The sequence below is a fragment of the Podarcis muralis genome, chromosome Z, assembly GCF_964188315.1.
Source record: "Podarcis muralis chromosome Z, rPodMur119.hap1.1, whole genome shotgun sequence".
Classification (NCBI taxonomy): Eukaryota; Metazoa; Chordata; class Lepidosauria; order Squamata; family Lacertidae; genus Podarcis; species Podarcis muralis.
The window spans coordinates 39,657,112-39,678,952 of NC_135673.1; the positions used below are offsets into that span (position 1 = coordinate 39,657,112).

The 21,841-nt window shown below is 45.5% G+C and overlaps 2 protein-coding genes across 3 annotated transcripts; one reads left to right on the forward strand and one right to left on the reverse strand.

Annotated features, from left to right (window-relative positions):
- Window positions 1-2,687: 2,687 nt before the first annotated feature.
- C1GALT1C1 (C1GALT1 specific chaperone 1) lies at window positions 2,688-12,352 on the forward strand. 2 transcript variants are annotated; one of them, XM_028714883.2, is made up of 3 exons: window positions 2,688-2,843; window positions 6,941-7,021; window positions 10,871-12,352. In XM_028714883.2, the coding sequence occupies exon 3, from the start codon at window positions 10,887-10,889 to the stop codon at window positions 11,835-11,837; it is 951 nt and encodes a 316-aa protein (XP_028570716.2). In that variant the 5' UTR covers window positions 2,688-2,843; window positions 6,941-7,021; window positions 10,871-10,886; the 3' UTR covers window positions 11,838-12,352. The 2 variants fall into 2 exon arrangements, with proteins under 2 accessions (XP_028570716.2, XP_028570717.2); XM_028714884.2 differs by lacking the exon at window positions 6,941-7,021 and having other exon boundaries at window positions 2,742-2,843.
- A 1,451-nt stretch (window positions 12,353-13,803) lies between these two features.
- MCTS1 (MCTS1 re-initiation and release factor) lies at window positions 13,804-21,515 on the reverse strand. Its single transcript, XM_028714885.2, has 6 exons — window positions 21,344-21,515; window positions 20,807-20,959; window positions 20,463-20,560; window positions 18,531-18,664; window positions 17,859-17,926; window positions 13,804-14,006 (listed from the first exon to the last, which is right to left on the reverse strand). The coding sequence occupies exons 1-6, from the start codon at window positions 21,352-21,354 to the stop codon at window positions 13,925-13,927; spliced, it is 546 nt and encodes a 181-aa protein (XP_028570718.1). The 5' UTR covers window positions 21,355-21,515; the 3' UTR covers window positions 13,804-13,924.
- Between the last annotated feature and the right edge of the window lie 326 nt (window positions 21,516-21,841).

Genomic DNA, 21,841 nt, shown 5'->3' on the forward strand with positions numbered 1-21,841 from the left:
CAGTTCTTCTGTGAACTGGGAGGGCATCAAAGACTCCTAATGCTATTCATCAGTTAGAAAGCTCACTCAGATGCCCTCTTAAATAACTATTTAGCTTCTGCTGTTTTCTGTAATCTGCTCCACATTACATGAAAGAGAACTCTAGGAGAGGTGAGACTACAACAGTCTGCTGTTTTCTTGACTTTTGCCCAAATATAAAATGTTAGTGAAATTATTGTGGATAGAAGAGAGGAAGACTAGCTTGAATGTTATATGTGTACCTACAGCTTCAGCCCTCCTCACATTTCTAAATTACCTCTCCCAACATCCCTGGTCATTGGCTATGCTTGCTGAGGCTGATGGGCTTTGTGACTCAGCAACATCTGGAGAACCAACAGTTCCCTACAGGTGTAGTCTGTGGAGCCATTTATGACATCTGTTTCCTTTGTTGCATTTGCCATTGAGACACATTAAGGCAAATAGCTTAATTTGGGCAAGATACTGGTATTTAAAGAAAGCCACAGTGACATTTTGTCACACTCTTCCAACCAACTGGCGTCATTGCATGCCTGCTCCTTGGTGCCTAGATCACTCAAGGTGGGGAGGGGAATGGCTATCCATGCCTTGGATTAAATGACAATGGACAATTATCTCCCTCTGCTCCCTCAATGCACCATTCTGAGGGTTCTCCTGACAGACACACACACACCAATTTGCGGGGGTGAGGGGTTGAAGCCCAGAAGCCTGTTACATTAGCAGAGGTCCTTGCTGAATCCAACTCACAAGGCTGCATGACTTGTGACCCACCAAGTACTTGGCAGCAGCCAGCAGAACGTAAGATCTGTTCTTTGTCGAGTCCTGCTTGCTTCTAATGACAGAAGTCAACCAATGTCTTCAGGAAGCCCACAAGCAGGGCATAAGCACAATAGTCTACCTCTGCTGTTGTTCCCAGGCAGTTTGTATTCAGTGGCATATTGTGTCTGAAGCTGGAGGTCCCATATAGCCACCACGATATGGTATTTTATATACGGTACTCGTATAATGTTGCTGTACTCCATCTTGGTATGTTTTATAGCAGGTGGTTGATGCATATGTTTATATATACGTAACAGCACCAGGTGATCCAGCTGGAATTGGGCAGTGGCCCGTCAATGGATCAGAATCCACCTGCAACCCCTAATATATGGGGCAGGAAATGGAGATGCCTGGGGTGACTGCATTTGTATTAGGAGCATTATCATGGCCATCGCTTGGCATCTCAAGCACGCTGCTAGCCAGGCAGAGCAATATCTGAGAGAGGAGTTGACTTGACTTCATTGCAGGGAGGCAAATTGGCTAGCAGAGAATGAGGTCCAGGGGCAACAGATTTCACAGTAGACTCAATCTCTGAGCAGGCAAAGGAGCAGTTCCTTTTCAAAGGCAAGGCCCTCTGCACATGTTCATCAACTCCTTAAAGGTAAAGGTAAAGGGCCCCCTGACCATTAGGTCTAGTCGTGGCTGACTCTGGGGTTGCAGCGCTCATCTCGCTTTATTGGCCGAGGGAGCCGGCGTACAGCTTCCGGGTCATGTGGCCAGCATGACTAAGCCGCTTCTGGCGAACCAGAGCAGCGCACAGAAACGCCGTTTACCTTCCCACAGAAGCGGTACCTATTTATCTACTTGCACTTTGACGTGCTTTCGAAATGCTAGGATGGCAGGAGCAGAGACTGAGCAACGCAAGCTCACCCTGTTGCGGGGATTTGAACCACCGACCTTCTGATCGGCAAGTCCTAGGCTCTGTGGTTTAACCCACAGTGCCACCCGCGTCCCTCATCAACTCCTTACCCACCCTTTAAAAATAAATAAAAATGATTAATTCTGCTTTGTGGAAAGGAACTCTGCACGTACTCAGAGATACCCAAACTCAAGTGAATTTCTACATAGTGGGAAGGAAATCTGCACGTCCTACAGATATGCAGGCTTGGGTGAATTTCTACATGGCTGGTAGGGAACTCTTCACATGCTCAAAGATGCTCTGACCTAAGTGCATCTGTACTTGGTGGAACTGAACTGTGCACATGCTCAGGCATATGCAGCCCTGTACGAGGCAGTTTTATTTAAATACAGCATGTTTATTTCCCCTCCCTTCTGTCGAGTCGATTTAAAGACGCCACGCCCACCAGGATTGTTGCTCCTGAACTGTTTCCGTGGCAACACCGGTCGTGAATGAGGGATAAGTAGCTGAAGCGTCACAGCCTGGAAAAAGAAGACGCATGCGCAAGTGAACTGGCACGCGGGAAGGGAGACTCGCGGAGTTAGACCGTTCCCAAAGGGATCATAGATTTAATGCCACTGTAGCAACACTTCCGGTTTCCCAATGCAAATAAATACTGTAGAGAGGAGATAAATACTAAGATTTGGACCTGGGTTCATATTATCCCTCACTAGGCGGCTCTGCATCAGCCACTTTCTCATGCAAAACGCGGGAGGGGAAAGTTCTACCCATCTGGAAACTGGAATGAGAATGTCCAAGCTGAAATAAGACTTATTTCATATTATTATTAAATAATAATATTATTAGATTATTATTTTAATATTATTTTTAAAAGCGCTCGAATGAGTACCGGAAATGATAAGCTTGCACAGAGAGCTCTTTTCTTTCTACCTCTAAGAGGCTAGTTGCGTCATGCTTTCTCCTCCCAAGCCCTCCCTCCAGAAACGCGTCCGCGTGGGGGGCGTGGCCAAGGCGGAGCTGCGGGTTCCACCATAGAGAGAAAGCGGAAGCGGAAGCGGATCCGGTTTTTCTTCCTAGAGCGGGAGGGGGGAAAGTGGAGGTCGGTGGTGGCTTCTCTTGCCCCAACTCCTGCTATTGCCAACCTACCTAGGTGAGTCTTACGAGGTCGGGGGGGGGGGCTCCCCTTCCCTGATGCAGGGACACTTTTAAGCATTTGTTAATTATCATGGCATTCGCATCCCATCCTTCTCCCTCCCTTCTCTCTCTGTTTTATCTCCACAACAGCCCTGCGAGGTGGGCTAGGTTAGGTTAGGTTGAGGGATATGGTTGGCAGGCCTAGTAGGCCTCGTGGCTGAATGGGTAGATCTTCATATTATTTCTGTCCCTGCTTTCCTGCAAGGATCTTGGGGTAATACAGCCGTTTCTGTCCTCTTTCTCCCCCAAACCTCCATTTTATGTTCACAACCACCCTTTGAGGTAGGTTTAAGCTGAGAGAGACCATGGGTTTCATGGCTGAGTGGGTGATGGCTGGGGGGGGGGGTGTTATTTAAAACAAAACCAAAACCCTAAACTGCTCTTCATCCTGACAAATTGCAGAGAGCTTTATACAATAATTGGCAGGCTGGAGAATAGTAATAATACAGTAATAAGAATGCAATGTCACATCCCTGTAGAAAAAAGCGAGAGGCTACAAATTATTATAGCACTGCAAAGCAGGCAACAGTCAGTTTGAAATGCCTAAGCAAACAATAATCATGTGAGCAGGTGGCAAAAAGATTGTGGTGATTATTCAAGTTGAACTTCCTTATAAAGGCAGGGCACCACCACAAATAAAGTCTAAAACACAAGTATTTTGCCTCTCTCCCCCCACCCCACCCCACCCTGGCCACCACCACCCACCACCATTCCTCATTTTGATGCTCTGTCTGCTGTACCACATTGTCTTTTTCTCACCCTCAACCCTCATTTCACTGGCCTCCTTGAAAGCTTTGTGCATGAGTGCATCCGTTTAATGAGCTGAACAAAGGGAACTGTCTTATACAAAGTCGCACCATTGGTCCATCTAGGTAAATATTCTCTACACTGGCAGGCAGCGGCTGTCCAGAGTTCAAGACAAGAAGTCTCCCAGCCCTACCTAGAGATGCTATTGAGGATTGAACCTGGGACCTTATGCTTTCAAAGGAGATGCTCTCCCACTGAGTCACAGCCTTTCTAGGACTATACCACACACATTCAGACTTATTATTGAGGCACAGATGCTGCACGAAGACCAGATCCCAGCACAGGGCTGGATGATGCAAACTGCCTAAGTAGGAGAGAGGGAGCAGGGAAGGGGGTGGATCATCTCTATCTTTGTGGCCTTGATTTTACCCCCCAAAAAGGAGTATATTCGCACACATCTGCTTTTGAAACTTTTAAGGCTGCCTTAGGACACTGACAACAAAAGAGTGGCCTGTGAAATGAATGCCAAAAGCAGCCTTCCCCCAAACTGATGCAGTCCAGTTATTGCTGGACTCCAGCCTCATCAGTTCCAGGTGCCATGGACTATGGGCAAGGATAAATGAAGTTGTAGTTCAAAACCTCTGGATGGCACCAGGCTGAGGAAGGCTGTTCTAAGGCATCAAGCCTACCAGTATTTATCTTGCTGCTGCATAACATGTGTCATGTTTTACAAGGGCTTCAGTCATCCTTACAACAACTGGGCAAGAGAGGTTAGTATAGGTGTCCCCATATTACAGGGTGGCAATGAGGGGAGCCAAGAGAATAGGTGCTTGCCTAAGATCACCTTGTGAATCCACAGCTGTTCAACCAACCAAGATTTGAACCAGCTAGGGACTTCCTACTCACACTCTCACCCCCTAGACTACAGTAGCTTTCTAATGCAGTGATAGGCACTGTGGACCTTTGGGTCTTGTTGAACTCCAATTCCCATCAGCTTCAGCTTCAGCTAGCATGGCCAGTGATCAAGGATGATGGGAGTTGTAGTTCAACAACATCTAGAAGACCACAGGTTCTGTCCTTCTAACTGCAGTGTATTTAGATTTTAAATACAAGGGTGGACTAAAAAAAGGAATTATTAGTTACATATAACTAAATACGAAAGGAACGCGGATGGTGCTGTGGTCTAAACCACTGAGCCTAGGGCTTGCCAATCAGAAGGTCAGCAGTTTGAATCCCCATGACAGGGAGAGCTCCTGTTGCTCGATGCCAGCTCCTGCCAACCTAGCAGTTTGAAAGCACGTCCAAGTGCAAGTAGATAAATAGGTACCGCTCCGGTGGGAAGGTAAACGGCGTTTCCGTGCGCTGCTCTGGTTTTGACAGAAGTGGCTTAGTCATGCTGGCCACATGACCCGGAAAAAACTGTCTGTGGACAAACATTGGCTTCCTCGGCCAGTAAAGCAAGATGCGCGCCACAACCCCAGAGTTGTTCGCAACTGGACTTAACTGTCAGGGGTCCTTTACCTTTAAAAGGTAAAGGTACCCCTGCCCGTACGGGACAGTCTTGACAGACTCTAGGGTTGTGCGCCCATCTTACTCTATAGGCCGGGGGCCAGCGCTGTCCGAAGACACTTCCGGGTCACGTGGCCAGCGTGACAAGCTGCATCTGGCGAGCCAGTGCAGCACACGGAACGCCGTTTACCTTCCCGCCAGTAAGCGGTCCCTATTTATCTACTTGCACCCGGGGGTGCTTTCAAACTGCTAGGTTGGCAGGCGCTGGGACCGAGCAGTGGGAGCGCACCCCGCCGCGGGGATTCGAACCGCCGACCTTTCGATCGGCAAGCCCTAGGCGCTGAGGCTTTTACCCACAGCGCCACCCGCGTCCCCTTTACCTTTAACTAAATATAGAGAAGGAAAAAAGTAGCTTCTCTTCTCCCACTCCACCAGTTCGACACCCAACAGTGTTGTGCTGATTTCAGCTGAAGACTGAATAATCTATATAATTCTTCCTTAGGTCCTTTCCTGCCATATGCGCAATATCTAATTTATCTTCAGTCTAGAGGAACAGTCATTCCCTAGTGCAAATTTCTATCTCACTGTGTCCAGAAATAAAGAACATTATTGTACAGTGGCTTTTTGCTGCTACAACAGCATAGTTAAAGGATAACTAGGTGATATTAAAACAAAAATTGTGGGCATCTGCTATTGGTATATTAGCTTCACAGCAGCTGTGCTCTGCATTTTTTTGTCCCTCAGAATGTACAATGCTAAGGTGAAAATGTATTTAAAAGACTTTCATGACTGGATAAACCTAGAAATTAAGTTGATTTATTTGGAGCTGGAGTATCTTGTCTCATAGATCATAGAATTGTAGACCTGGACGCAAGAACCCCTTTGTCTTGCAAGGTAGTAATGCTGTTCAGAACATTATATAGTTCTGCCCATATATGTTGGCCAAATAAAAGAATGTTGACCTCTGTTCCATGTTCAACTGTTTCTAGATCGGGCATGTTGGAACTATACCTTTGTTTCTGCTTTGCTTTTCTCCACTCTGCTAGCTCTGCTGGTGGAATTTTCTGCTGGCGTGTCAATTAAGTTTTATCAGTGAATATGTCATACCAGGGGACGCGGGTGGCGCTGTGGGTAAAAGCCTCAGCGCCTAGGGCTTGCCGATTGAAAGGTCGGCGGTTCGAATCCCCGCAGCGGGGTGCGCTCCCGCTGCTCGGTCCCAGCGCCTGCCAACCTAGCAGTTCGAAAGCACCCCCGGGTGCAAGTAGATAAATAGGGACCGCTTACTAGCGGGAAGGTAAACGGCGTTCCGTGTGCTGCGCTGGCTCGCCAGATGCAGCTTTGTCATGCTGGCCACGTGACCCGGAAGTGTCTCCGGACAGTGCTGGCCCCCGGCCTCTTAAGTGAGAGATGGGCGCACAACCCCAGAGTCTGTCAAGACTGGCCCGTACGGGCAGAGGTACCTTTACCTTTATGTCATACCAGCACTGTTACTTCAGATTTGCCAAATTCTGCCACTTCCTAAAGCCCCTCTGGCAGGGTGACTGCAGTATGGGGTTGTGTCCTTCGTTTGCTAACAGTTTTCTGTCACTACGTTTCTCTCCTGTAAACTCCTAAACAGTAGATGAGAGATATGTATGCCAGAGAATGATCATTGTCTTAAAACATTGATGTATAAATCCCAAATGAAAACAGAATATATACTTTGGGCTGCCTGGCTGTTTTGTGGTGGGAGCTTTCAGATTTTTATACAGCGCATAAAATTAACATGCCACACTTATTTTCTTTTTCTTTTTCTAGTGCTATTGATTTTTTTTTTCCTTTTGGAAAACCTACCTACTGACCAGATCACTGTGTGACATCAGAACAAAGATCCTTCAGGTTTGTGGAAATAAGTTTACTGAGTGATATTCAGCTACTTCATAATTAAGGTGGACCTACTGAAACAATGGTTTTGAGTTCAGTTAACGCCACTGATTTCAGTGAGTGTGGTCTGATATGATTGACATTGAATAACACTCCATACTTCCCACTTGCAGGTACAGTGGTGCCCCGCAAAACGAACGCCTCACAAGACGGAAAACCCGCTAGACGAAAGGGTTTTCCGTTTTGGAGACGCTTCGCAAAACGAATTTCCCTATGGGCTTCCTTCGCAAGACGAAAGCCCATAGGGAAATCTCTGGGACAGCGGGGAAGCGCAGCGCGTCTTCCCCACTGTCCTCGGACCTCCTCCGAAGCCTGGCGGGGGGGCGGAGAGACCTCCTCCCGCCGCCAGGCTTCGGAAGGCTGCTCCGAAGCCTGGCGGGGGGGCGGAGAGGTTTTTTAAAAACCCCGGGACAGCGGAGGACTTCTCCGCGTTGTCGCCCCTTGGTTCAAAAGGGGTCCGGGGAGAGAGGGGAAGACGCGCGCGCCTTCCCCTCTGTCCCCTCTTTTGAAGCAAGGGGCGGCGGGGAGAAGATCGCTTCTCCCCGTTGCCAGCCCCACAATCTCCGGGGACAGAGGGGAAGGCGCGCACGCCTTCCCCTCTCTCCCCGGACCCCTTTTGAACCAAGGGGCGGCAACGCGGAGAAGCGATCTTCTCCCCTCCGCCCCTTGCTTCAAAAGAGGGGACAGAGGGGAAGGCGCGCGCGTCTTCCCCTCTCTCCCCGGACCCCTTTTGAACCAAGGGGCGGCAACGCGGAGAAGCGATCTTCTCCCCTCCTCCCCTTGCTTTAAAACAGGTCCGGGGACAGAGGGGAAGGCGCGCGGCGCTTCCCCTCTGTCCCCGGAGATTGCGGGGCAGGCAACGGGGAGAAGCAATCTTCTCCCCGCTGCCCCTTGCTTTAAAACAGGTCCGGGGACAGAGGGGAAGGCGCGTGGCGCTTCCCCTCTGTCCCCGACGGTCTCCTTAGGAACGCATTGATTGATTTTCAATGCATTCCTATGGGAAACCGTGCTTCGCAAGACGAAAAACTCGCAAGACGACTAAACTTGCGGAACGAATTAATTTCGTCTTGCGAGGCACCACTGTACTTCTAGTGGTTGGCCAGGTTAGGCTCTACCAAGTGGGAGCCAAAATCATGCCTTTCAACTCTGGTTCTGAGTGACTAGAAGGCTGCCCACCCATCTGTGCACTCCTCCACTGCTCTGGATAGCCAAGCAAGGCATGCAGGCTGCTCTGGGCACCTCCATGGAGGAATTTGGTTGCTGGTGTGGGCCACCACAGTGGGGGGCCCTCCCCAGTCGGCCAGCTATTAGAAGTGTGAGTGGAGTGCCCAGCAGAGCTTGGGGAGGAAGAAAGACAGGAAGAGCAGGCAAGAGTTGCAGGAGGAAGAAAAAGGAAGGAAGGAGGCAGAAGGGAAAGCTGCGTACGGAGAGAGGCAGGCAGGTAGATAGAGGAGACACAGGAGGGGGAGCAGAGCAGATCCAACCCTGATGGCCACAGAGGAAGTCATTGGCAGAGAGTGGAAGATGACAAAAAGCAACCTTTTTGAGTTTCTGGTCAATGGTGTCGCCTGGCTCAAAGGCACTGATACACCTCCTTCCCTAGGGTGCTGGGTGGTCGGCGATACAGCTGCTTGCCAAGTGCAGAAGGGAGCCTAGGTATGCCTCTGCCCACTTGATACAAGTCCTCTTTCCCCACCACCACCACCAGCATTGCTAGAGTTTGTGGAATTTGTTAGAGTGGTGGCTGCTTAGAAGCTTATCAGGGTTGCTCACTGAGAAGACTAGTAATGGAAAGCAGGCATTCCCAGAACGACACACTGCCTACCATAATCAATATTTCTCCTGCTGCATAGCTGCAGGAGAATGTTTGGTATGTTCAGTTCCATGCTTGCAGGTGACAGGTCTGCAGGATCTACCTTGCATTTTACTAGAACTTTGGAGACCACTAACCAGAACCGCACCCTACCCCTGGAGGCGTGTGGAGGCAGATCCAATATAGTGGCTCAGGAGGCAAGGCCAGTTATCTGCTGCACCCTATGTGCAGCACATATATATGGTGACCTAATCTCCCCAAGGTGAAGAAGGGTATTTAAATATAATTAAAGAACAGTTCAAGGATATGACAGAAAAGCTACTACAGTTGCAATAGTGCAGCTGGTTCCTATAGTAAGCCCCACTGAACGGTTTGGAACTTAATTCCAATTAAACATAGGATTGCACTGCAAGTAGCTGTTAGACTGTTGCTGGTATAATGACCACTTTTTTCCAATTAAGAGGTTATCTTTTATCACAGTGTAGCCAGTCCCAGAATGTCTTTGTCAACAAGCCAGCATGAAAGGCTCTCTCTTTCCTCATCCTCCCTTTCACAGAGATACTAGGATTTTATGTAGCTATGTCATTCTCAGAGTATGCCAGTTGAAATCAATCAACTTGTCTTATTTTAGTCCATTGATTTTTGTGGCTCTACCCTGAGTATGACTTTAGTTGCATATAACCACTAGACTCCTGCACAGGAAATATCATCCTAAGGTACCCCTGCCCGTACGGGCCAGTCTTGACAGACTCTAGGGTTGTGCGCCCATCTCACTCAAGAGGCCGAGGGCCAGCGCTGTCCGGAGACACTTCCAGGTCACGTGGCCAGCGTGACAAGCTGCATCTGGCGAGCCAGCGCAGCACACGGAAACGCCGTTTACCTTCCCACCAGTAAGCGGTCCCTATTTATCTACTTGCACCCGGGGGTGCTTTCGAACTGCTAGGTTGGCAGGCACTGGGACCGAGCAACGGGAGCGCACCCCGCCGCGGGGATTCGAACCGCCGACCTTTCGATCGGCAAGCCCTAGGCGCTGAGGCTTTTACCCACAGCGCCACCCGCGTCCCAATATCATCCTACTTTATGCTATGTTATGAGTGTTTGTTCCTTATCACCCATGGGAAAAAATATCATGCTAAACCTCCTCTTCATTTAAGCACTTGAAAGCAACAGCTCCCTTCTAAGATATGACACTGAAGCTAGAACATTTACAAGATTCTATTAGATACCCTCATGTCTTTTTCTGGTAGACCAGGGGTAGTCAACCTTTTTAATACCTACTGCCCACTAATGCATCTTTCTTCATGGTAAAATTTCCTTACCGCCCACCAGTGCTCAATGGAAGGAGGATTCAGCTTGTGCCGTAGAATCCCCACCGCCCACCTAAAATCCTGAAATGCCCACTAGTGGGTGGTAGGGACCAGGTTGACAATTCCTGAGGTAGACACTTTGTCTGTTGCACCTAGTGTTGTCTCCTCTGACTGGCAACAGCTCTTCATCATCTCAGGAGACCACTGTCCCACCACCTGCTACCTAACTGGAGATGCTGACTAGTATTCAGTTTAACACTAAGTAACCATCCCATCATTTACACTTGCACAATGATACTTCAACACACATCAATCCCCACCATGCTCTGGGTGGGTTTTCCTAACACACCAGAATAGATTTGGGGAGGATGCAAGGGAGAAAGAGGGGGCGGAGTCCTGTTGCAAGTGTTAAATCCTTGCACTGATGGGGATGGTTACTTAATGCTGCATTGGATACAAGCCACTGGAACTTTAACTCAAGCCATTGTGCACACATGGAAAGCATGTGCTGTGCTCATTGAGCTATGGTTCCTTGGGAGAAAGTCCTGCCATACTCAATGCAATTTACTCCTTAGTGTGTTGAGGATTGCAGCCGTAGTTGGTTACAAATTCAGATGGGGTATCTGTTTGTATATGTGTTTTCCAAAATGCATGTGTTTCTTCCCCACCTGCCCACCCACCCAGATCTCTCCTAGGAAACATGATTTCCGAAAGCGGCTCATTTGTGAAGGGCATGATGCTTGGAGGGATTTTCTGCATCTTGGTCACTCTTCTAGGACACATTAAGATGGGCCACAGCACTACGTCTCACGAGCACCGCCATCTCCAGGCTCCCAAAAAGGAGGACGTTTTAAACCTCTCTGAGGACGAGCGCCTGGAATTGAGCCAGAGCATCCGTGTGTATTGCATCATCCTTGTCAAACCAAAGGATCTTGGGCACTGGGCAGCTGTTAAAGATACATGGAGCAAACACTGTGACAAGGCAGAATTCTACAGTTCCGAGAGGGTCAAAGTCTTTGACTCCATCGTGCTAAACACAGATGACATGTGGTCAATGATGAGAAAAGCATACAAATTTGCATATGAAAACTACAAAGATGACTTCAACTGGTTCTTCTTGGCCCACCCTACCACATTCGCCGTTATTGAAAACCTAAAATATTTCTTGCTGAAACAAGACTCGTCCCAGCCATTCTACACGGGCAGAACGGAGACATCTGGAGACTTGCAGTATGTGAACGGGGATGGAGGAATCGTCTTAAGCATAGAGTCACTAAGGCGGTTTTACAAAGTTTTTGAGGATCCGGACAAGTGTCCTGAACAAGGGGGCATGATTTGGAAGCTCTCGGAGGATAAGCAGCTAGCTGTCTGCTTGAAGTACACTGGGGTACACGCTGAGAATGCAGAAGACTCTGAAAAGAAGGACATCTTCAACACCAAGTCAGTTGGTTCTCTCATTAAAGAGGCCATGTCAGTTCACCCAGATGAGGTGGTGGAAGGCTGTTGTTCAGATATGGCTATCACCTTCAGCGGATTAGCTCCTAATCACATGCATGTTATGATGTATGGAGTTTACAGACTCAGAGCATATGGGCATAGCTTTAACGATGCCTTGGTTTTCTTGCCTCCCCCAGGCTCTGATAACGATTAAGACTTGTTCCTCAGGAGATTGTATGTGAAGGGTGTAAAAGGTGTAGTCTTAATGTATAGTATCCTTCAGCAAACAGCATGTACATAAGCTGATCCAAATTTTGTATTTGAAGGTAATGATGTAACTACATGTTTTGCACAAACTGGTTTTATAATCTTTACAAATGGGGGAAAGGGGTAGGGGCTTAAAAACAACAACTCTCTCTTCTAGAAATTTGAGTTGTTGCCTTCTGAAAAATTGTTCAAGGTTTCCTTGTCAACAAAAATCTCTAGTGGGTACATAAATATTTAAAACGAAAAATCATCCTCAGTCTACTGTAAATTAAATCTATTTTTTGCAGTTTTGGGGTTTGTGTCTTCCATCCTTTCATAGTGGCAGCTTTTCAGGCTCAAAGGGGATGGAAAAATACAAATGCCTTTAAAACAGCCTTCAGTTATTTCCTTTTGACTTGGTGGGATGGGAGATGAGCTCAACCTTATTGTTTGTTTTTAAATAAAACATTTCTGTTCTTGTCATTCATGTAAAAATGTGGTTAAGTACATACTCCATTAGGCACCCTGAGGCTACTAGTCCCCATCCATACACCAGTTCTTACTGCTAGACCCCCTTCAGAGTATATGTGGCAATGCAAATAGATGCACTGAGGGGGCAGTGGGTAATGAACACCTAACCTAGGGGAAAACTCAAGTGTAGGAGTCAAATTTGGTCCTCTAGCCTAAGGACTCTTCCCAGGCCACAACTCACTTGATCCATCCTTTGAGTATTCTTCCGTGAGTGGGATGCATCCTTGGAACTGTAACAACTTACTTGCCTGGATGGAGGTGGGCAGGGTCAACATCTCTGCCTTGTAACCTACTGAATAGCCATCTATTGCTCTGCCCACTTTTACTTCTGGCCTCACAGGTTGCTGATAAAAGGAATGAAGCTCATGGGCTTTAAAAGTTTATCCACTGCAGTTTCATGTTCCCAAGGACTGCTGCATGCCTAGTAGACTGTTCTTTTTCCTTTTAAGCAACAGGCTTAGGGTATCCAGAGCTCCAGTTCCACTAGTGCAAGAGACTTCTGCTTGTGGATCAGAATTTCCCCCTCCTTTCCTCTCCCCTGCAGGGCTGGGGAACCCTCTGGAGCAGATTTTTGGGGCACATAGGGAAAGGAGAGACAGAAGGTCCATTGCATGCACAGAGTTCTGATCATGGAGCACTGGATGCAACTTGCAATTACTATCATTGTTTCTGAAGCTTTTCAGTTTCCAAATAAATTAGGCCTCTGGAGTAACTGCTGCCTCATAGAAGTCACTCTGAAGTTGTGGGTGTATGTTTTGTTGTGGTTCACAGCTTTTAAAAAATTTTATTTTCATTGTTTATAAACTGCTTTCACCCTAAATGGTCGCAATAATAAATAAAAATTTGTGTTTGATTTGTGTTTTTAAAAGAACTAATAAGGCAAGTTCAAGTTCAATAAGCAGGTGTACAAATTACTTAAAATGCCTGCTAAAATAGAAAGGATTCTGGCAAGCGGCTGAAATTCAACAGGGAGGGAACCTGTCTAATCTCAGGCAGGAGGGAGTTGGGCAAAATCAGAATCACACTGCTGAATGTATGAATCCTGGTGGATAAGCCACTAACAGAGGCCCCCTCAAATATCTGAATGACAGGGCAGGGATATAAGGAATCAGCCAGTACTTCAGGTAACCAGGCTTTGTAAATTCATAGAAGAACCTTGAACTTGCCTCAACAAAATATGGGCAAGCAGGGCAAGCTTTTAAGCATCAAGGTTATATTCAGGCATTGTGGGCTGCACATTACCAACTCATTTTGTACATGCTCTGGTTATTTGCAGTAGTCATTTATTACACTATTACTGAAGCACATAAAAACTTGGTTTGACAATTCCATGGATGTAGGTATCACAGTTCATGAGAGTTAAAACGCCAAAGGACAGGTGTAAAGACAACCATCTCAGCTGATGATATTTCAGCATTCACTTGATTTATTTAGCATCACCACAAAGTTTACATTTAATCACACATTTTAAAAGAAGAACTAAAAACAGGCCAAGATGAAAGGCAATGGATTCTTCCTGCTGCTTCACTTATACGTCTTCATATGCCAGAGACCATCATTTAAATAGTGGATATTCTCTATGCCAATTCCTTTGTTGACCTTCTCACTGCAGAGGAAAGGAGGTGAAGAGAACAGCAAACATTGATTTCCAGATCTCCAGGATGGGTATTTAGAATGTAAACCAACAGGACTAGCCTTCACACCAACTTGTTAAATTAAGACAAATACTTTTTCCATTGATCCTTAATAACAACTCTCAAAACTATGAGCATCTTATTTTGGGGGGAAATGGCTACATTGAGAACTTTTTATAAACATACACACCTTGGGTGTCTTTTACACTTTTAAAGCATAAGAACTGTGAATCGTCCTCCCTCCTTCCAGCATATTAATCCTGTCTCAGCAGAAATCTTGCTCTTTTTATTATTTATGAGTGCATTTTTTCTTGTTCAAACATTCATAATAGTTTATAGGGAAGGATAGTTGATGAGAGGGAAACAGGGGAGTTAATTTGATCACCATCATACATCAGATTACATACTGTATTTATGTAAATCTAATGCGCCATCGAATCTAATGCACACCCTAATTTTCGTGGTGTGATTTGGCAAAAAAAGGTGTGCATTACATTTGAGTAAATACAGTAATTTAAAACTGTCCTATACTAAAACAGATTACTTAGTCCAGGGGTCTGCAACCTTTAAGACAAAAAGAGCCACTTGGAACCGTTTCCGAAGAAAAAAAAACTGGGAGCTGCAAAACTCGTCATTATAAAAATAACTTTTTTGTCACTTTTTTATTATTTCTTTGTTTGACCCCTCAGAATTACTCCTCCTCATAGAAATAAACGTTAAATTAACAAGTTACCTTTTTTTGTGTGTATGTTCTTCACTCCCCTTCAAAACAGTGACCAGCGTACATGCCCCCTTTCAATGCAGTGACCAGCGTACATGCCCCTTACAATGTGGCGGGCGGGCGGGTGACGTCAGGACGGTGCGTGACTAACGCACGCACTGCCCCCATGCGACGTCACAGCCAGTAGAGTGCCCGCCACAATGGGGAGTGTCAGGGCGCACAATGCGCCTCCTCCCCTCGCTAGTATCCGCCCCGGAGCCGCAGCAAAGGTATAAAAGAGCCACATGCGGCTCCGGAGCCGCGGGTTGCAGACCCCTGACTTAGTCCATCTTGCCCCATCTTGTCAACGCTCTGTTATACCGAACTACATCATACTTGGAGTAGACCCTTCAAAATTTGTGGACATGACTAACCTAAGGCCAATAGGTATACTATAACTTAGCTAGCTAAAGCACAGTGACTGACATGGCTCTTAGGCAAAGACTTTCTTCCAGCACTATTTCAGATCCTTTTAACCAGATCCTGGGCCCTTCCGCATGAGAAGCTTAACCACTAAGCTACAGCCCCTCTTATTAAATAATATAGAGTACTGCCACCACTTATTAACAGATGCAATTGGAAGAAGATTTGGATGAACATCTACTGCTGGTCTGGAAGGCAATTCGTTTTGCAAATCACCTGGGCAAGGAACTCCAGTTACTGATCTGTGCAAAGCCAGCATGGTGTGCTGGTTACTGCCAATATTAGGTCCTGGGAGGCCCAGGTTCAAAGCCCCACCAGCCATAAAGTTCACCAGGTGACACTGCCATCTCTCAGCCCAACACACATCATAAGGTTGCTGGGGGGGGGAATGGAGGGATGGGGAAGAGAACTATGAACATCACCTTGAGTTCATTGGAAGGGATATAAATGGCACAATCTCATGTAATAATAAAAGATTCCCCGAACTCTCTAGCCAGCCACAAAAGATCTATCCATCATCATATTTGTTCAAGGGCTCAGAGAATGCTAACAGTAAAAGTGCAATAGAATGTTATTAAGGCATATACTTCAAAATCCTGGCTGAGGAAATTTATAGCTGAGGACATTTCATTTTGTGAGAAATCTCAAAACTCATAGTTAAGCCCACATTCCATGTCTGGATCTTAGTTTTGAATATATGCATCTTTTAGGAAACAGATTGCAAATATAAATTTCGTCTAAGAGCTTCATTTCACTATTTAGTTGCCACTTAAAGAAAAAAAAGAGGAGAAGAAGTACAGTTACAACCAATGAAAAGTGAATAATTTATGGGTTTTCCGAACAATTATGTAAATGGAGAAAAACCTAAAGTCTTCCTTTGGGGAGGAGAGCTTTCAACCTAGATCAGAAAATTAATTTACAATACTCCTATTACTGATATGCAGTTGAATTACACCCATAAAGAACTACTGCTTTGTTTTGGAGATGCAGCAATATATAATAAAAGATTCCAATGAAACCTATAATTCTGCTAGACTTGAAAATCCATGCAATAATTGAATACAGGCAGGCCCCATTTGCATGGGGGTTACATTGTGTGGCACCACGCACATCAGTGAAATCACGTATAACAAACCCATTGAAAAAGCCAGCAAATTCCCTGTTCTGCCCTGCCCTTTTAGTGATGTTTCAGTGACAGCTTTATGATATTTCTGGGTCACTTCCAGGTTTGGCATGATATGTGTAAAACAGTCACACACATATAGAACATGAGTAAACAGAGGGTTGCCTGTATGTCTCAGTTTTGGTTATGTTTGGTTTGGTTTTAAGTTTCTTTGTGTTGCCTCAGGCAAGATAAAGTGACAGCATTATCATTATCATCATCATAATCCTGTTAGTAATTTTTCTTTATTAAAATCCAACATTCTATCAGATGAGACTTGTCTGAAATATGTCACTAATGCATGCTTCTTTCCAATACTTTTGGAAATAGAAGAACAAATTTAACGTGAAACACTGGAGGTGATAAGAAGAGCCTTGTCATTCAGTAATGGAAAAGGCCAATGCAAGTTTGTATTTAAGCATTCACCTGGTAGTCATATGTGACATTGACATGGAATTGCATGCAAGCAAGTGGGCTGGCGCTGTGGGTTAAACCACAGAGCCTAGGGCTTGTCGATCAGAAGGTTGGTGGTTCGAATTCCCACAACATGGTGAGCTCCCGTTGCTCAGTCCCTGCTCCTGCCAACCTAGCAGCTCAAAAGCACGTCAAGTGCAAGTAGATAAACACGTACCGCTCCAGCAGGAAGGTAAACAGCGTTTCCGTGCACTGCTCTGGTTTCGCCAGAAGCGGCTTAGTCATACTGGCCACATGACCCGGAAGCTGTATGTATACTGGCCACATGACCCGGAAGCTGTATGCCGGCTCCCTCGGCCAATAAAGCGAGATGAGCACCGCAACCCCAGAGTCAGCCACGACTGGACCTAATGGTCAGGGGTCCCTTTACCTTTACCTTTACCTTTACTAAGTGGGCTGGCAGAAAGAGAGAGAGAGAAAGAGAAAGCATTCCAATGCTCTTCTGCACCCAGAAGAGAAACCAAGCAGGCTGCCCAAGGAGAGAGACATCTCCTCCTCTGCACCCAAATGCAGACATGGGAGTGGACATACAGGAACTCTTAGTGCCAGCTGTACCAAATTAGTGCAAAAGGTAACTTCACAGCTTAGCAACTTTTGTGGGCTTATTTACAAGGCTGGGCCAACACCATCATGAATGATCATCAGACAATATTAGTTATTCACAGAGATGTGAAAAACAGTGAAAGACCTATTTGAAGGTAGATGCTTCAGCATCAGCTCCTCAAGGGATCACCAACAGCCTGAGACAATTATATTCTACATTTTGGACCATTTGCTTTAGTATTTGAGAACTATAAGCCATCTTGGGTATCTTGGCAGAAAGTATATTTATTGTATTACCTACTGCTACATTTCCATGTTACTGTGGCAGCTGGATGAGTTTGTGGGTCTGAGTCAAAATAAGTCTGAAGTTTTCAAGCCCTTCATGTTGGCCTGAGCTACCCCACTCTAAAACAGGCAATGACAGTAAAGAGGTACATTATTTTTCTTAGAAAATTAACTCACATATCCTCTGCCGACATCTTCATGACTCCAACACACAGGGCATGTTGCTTTCCTTCGGCCATTATTGCCTATAATCATCAGCTAAGGAAAACATCTGATATGTAGTATGGAAAAAGACAACAAGAACAGCAGCAGAAAGACTAACAAGGGAAACACTATTTCAAAATGGTCACAAGAATAGCATGCTGAAGCAACTAACCTTTCCCTGTAACTATGGAACATTTAGGTTTATAGTATAGCTAGAGGCACTGAAAAATACAAGACTCTCAATCCCTAAAACCTCAACCCTTTCGCATCCAAGCAACCAATTATGTCCACCCAATTTATTTGTTTTATTTTTAATCACACTTTTCGGACATAAATATTGTCTCACAAAGCAGCTCACATCAAACTAAGTAGCCAGCTAAGAAGACAAAGCATGCAAGGGAAAGGTAGAGGAAGGAGATCATGCAATCCAGTCCCTGGACTCTCTACAATCATCCAATGGTTTGCTGTCCCCCCAAGTTGTGTCAATATTTATGTGGAAAGATCACCACACTGAACTATAAAACCTAAACATTTAATGCAACTTTAAAAAAACCCCTAACCCTTTATGTTCAGTACAGCTTGCCCTGTCAGATGCTACAGTGAAAAAGAAATATTGAGCAACACAGGGCAGCTATCCAAGGATACCACGATTGTATCAGCAGCAGATGGATAAAGTTTAGCTCCTGGAGACGTCAGACCAGGGCACATGATATTTGCTCCACTAAGTACAAATTTAATGGCTCCTTTATCAACTTGTTGATGTGGTAGAATGAATGGATCTGAGAAGGGGCAGGGGAAAATTAGAACAGATACAACACTGACTGTTATCTGAACATGTAATACAGTTGTCATTTAGATTATACGAACGTGTACTTTAAAGATACATGAAGTTGTATTGGAAGAAAAATGGTGTCACCAGCAAAATATTCCACCACTTCCATGTATTCTCTAAAAAGTGATCTTACACTTGGTAGGTTTTTGGTATTTATAATCTTAATACATATTGATGAAATTTAAATCGATTTATTCAAACATTTATTTCAATTAGGTATTTTCAAAGCAGCTTGCATGATCGTTCATGTTAATTCTGTAAACAAATTACGAAATAAACTATGACACTGAGAAAAAGAAGCCAAGAAACTGAAAAAAGCAGTCATAAAAAGCCTTCAGCAGAAAAGGAACAATTCATTCACAACTCTGCTGGCTACCAGTTAGTTTCCGTGCCCAATTCAAAGTGCTGATTTTGACCTATAAAGCAACATCTCAGGACCACAATACCTCAAGGACTGCCTCTTTCCATATGAACCAACCCAGACCCAGCAATCATAATCTGAGGCCCTTCTTTGTGTGCCTCCTCCACAAGAGGTCCGGAGGGTGGTAACCTGAGAATGGGCCTTTTTTGTGATGGCTCCCCGCTTGTGGAATGCTCTTCCCGGGGAGGATTGCCTGGTGCCTTTGTTACATAGCTTTAGGCTCCAAGCAACAACATTCCTCTTCAGCCAGGCCTTTGGCTAATTAAACAACCTATGGCCTTTTAAACTGGGGGGGGGTATTATATTTGTTTGTTACTAAGTTATGTATTTTTGTGTTTCTATATTGTAAACCGCCTGGTGATCCTCAGATGAAGGCTAATACGGAAATGTAATAAGTAATATAATAGTAACCACTGCAGACCCTCACTGTTCAAAACCAGCAATTAAAGCAGGCAACGACCATTTTGCATGGGGGTTACATTCCTGACCCCCACAAATGTCAGTGGAGTGAGCATAAGCCCTCTCCGCCCCGCCCCCTCTTTTCTGGCCATTTCCGGGTTGTGGCAATTGGACACATATTGAACAGGTAGTAATTCCCTTTTTTTATCCACCTCCATGTTCCTTTACACCATGGGTAGGCAAACTAAGGCCCGGGGGCTGGATCCGGCCCAATCGCCTTCTAAATCCAGACCGCGGACAGTCTGGGAATCAGCATGTTTTTACATGAGCAGAATGTGTCCTTTTATTTAAAATGCCTCTGGGTTATTTGTGGGGCTTGCCTGGTGTTTTTACATGAGTAGAATGTGTGCTTTTATTTAAAATGCATCTCTGGTTATTTGTGGGGCATAGGAATTTGTTCACTCCCCCCCCAAAGGTCTGAGGAACAGTGGACTGGCCCCCTCCTGAAAAAGTTTGCTGACCCCTGTTTTACACTCTCTAACTGTAGTAGCTAACCTTCTATTCCCCTCAACTTAGTGGATGCACTGGAAGAAGATAACTGAACCAAAAAGGCAAGCCTCATAAGCAGCAAAGTATAAGTTGGAAGCAAAAGGGAAGTATAAATATGGAATGGAATGGGTATATGAAAATACCCATAATGCACAATACAGCAACTGAAAACACTGGAGAATGTACAACTTAATACAGATACAAAGCTGTGAGCCAGTAGGCTTTTCACTTCTCACTTGTAGTTATGAAGCCACCTATTTACACATATTTACACATATCAGAGTGCAGAAAAAAATTGCGTGCTTTAATAGTTATGACAACCCCACGGCTGCACACTTTCAACTGCAACCCAACATGTCTTCTCCAACACACTTACATTTATGAAGTAATCTGAGCGTGGGATAAAATGGTCCTTCCCTTTGCCTGAAGAACAACAATTCTCCATTTACTGTGAGGATTTCTATATGTTCATGACTGGAAGAGACAAAGTTTATGAGACATTTCACAGTTCTGAGCAATAAGGAAGTGAATATTTTTGTGCATGCCTACATTATTTCATGTATTCCTCAAAACCAAATGGTTTAACTCTTTCAATATTTACAGCCACTCATCTAAATAAAAACCATGACAGAGTAATATTCCAGGATTACTGGATATTATTGCCGGCAAACATGAATAGACCAATATTACTTGGAAAACAGTGTGAAATGAGATACTGACCAACGTACTATCTTCACAGGGTCTTTCTTTGGCATAATTTGGTTTAGCCATGGTTCGATCCCAGGAAACTGGTCTATCAGCTGGTTCTTAATGCCTTTAATAACAGACGTTTTTAGTTGGATGCAGTTGGACACATTCTCCTTTTCATCAAATCTGCCAAAGGGAACGAGATTTTCAGATGAGACTTCCCGATGCACACAGATACCACTCCGGGCAATAAAAAAAGACAGTACATGAAACATTAAGTCACACCCGGGGGTGCGAATGCAGAGTGGGTGGTTTTAAGCAACTCGAGTCCATTTGATTCTGGCAGGTCGTACTCCTGAGTATGCCTTATTTAAGGTCATCAGCAGTAAAAATAAAAATTAAAAAAGACATGAAATCCTAGGCATATTTTCTTTGAGGAGAACGGTGAGGGAGGGGCTCGATTCTGAACTAGCATGCCCAGGATCCCACTGTGAACAGCCAGAAAGCCCAGGCTGTGAGGCCTTCGGGTGTCAAAATCCTGCCCACGTTTCCTGCCCGCCCCTTACTCACTTTTTGAACATCTTGGCGGGGTTCCCGGGAGAGCACTAAGAACCGAGGACCTGGAAGGCCAGCGACTGGCAGCAGCAGCAGCAGCAGCTCCCACACAAGCCCTGTTCCCACCCTCGAGCCCACGCAAGCACGAGGCCTCTCGTGGCTCTTCCTTTATCCCCCGCGCCAGCCGCAAAGGAAACCCTCGCGGTTTTACCGCCCCCTAGCGTCGCGGAGGACTGTTTTTTTCCGCGGGGCCCTTTTCCGAGAGAACACAGCAGCAACCGGAAAGCAAAATAAAATGTAGAACTACAACTACCAGAAGGCCATGAGGTAGCTTGCTTTTTTTTTTCCCTTTCTTTTTTTGCCTTCCGGACTTTGGCGCTGCTGTTGCTATGGAGACCAATCAACCACAGTTTAGCGTGCCCTTTTGTTTTTTTGTGGCTGGAGATGAAAGCTGCAGGTCTAACCCCACTTACCTAGGGGGTGCAGCCCCACTGAATTCAAGCAGGACTTACT

Coding starts and splice junctions, on each gene's coding strand:
- C1GALT1C1 (XM_028714883.2), top strand. CDS start 10,887: ATGATTTCCGAAAGCGGCTCATTTGTGAAGGGCATGATGCTTGGAGGG.
- MCTS1 (XM_028714885.2), bottom strand. Junction 18,665..20,462: donor GCTCAGATTACTTCATAAAT/GTAAGTGTGTTG, acceptor GCCCCTTCTCAG/ATCCATTCATTCTACCACAT. Junction 14,007..17,858: donor AAGATGTCGGCAGAGGATAT/GTGAGTTAATTT, acceptor TTTCCTCTGCAG/TGAGAAGGTCAACAAAGGAA.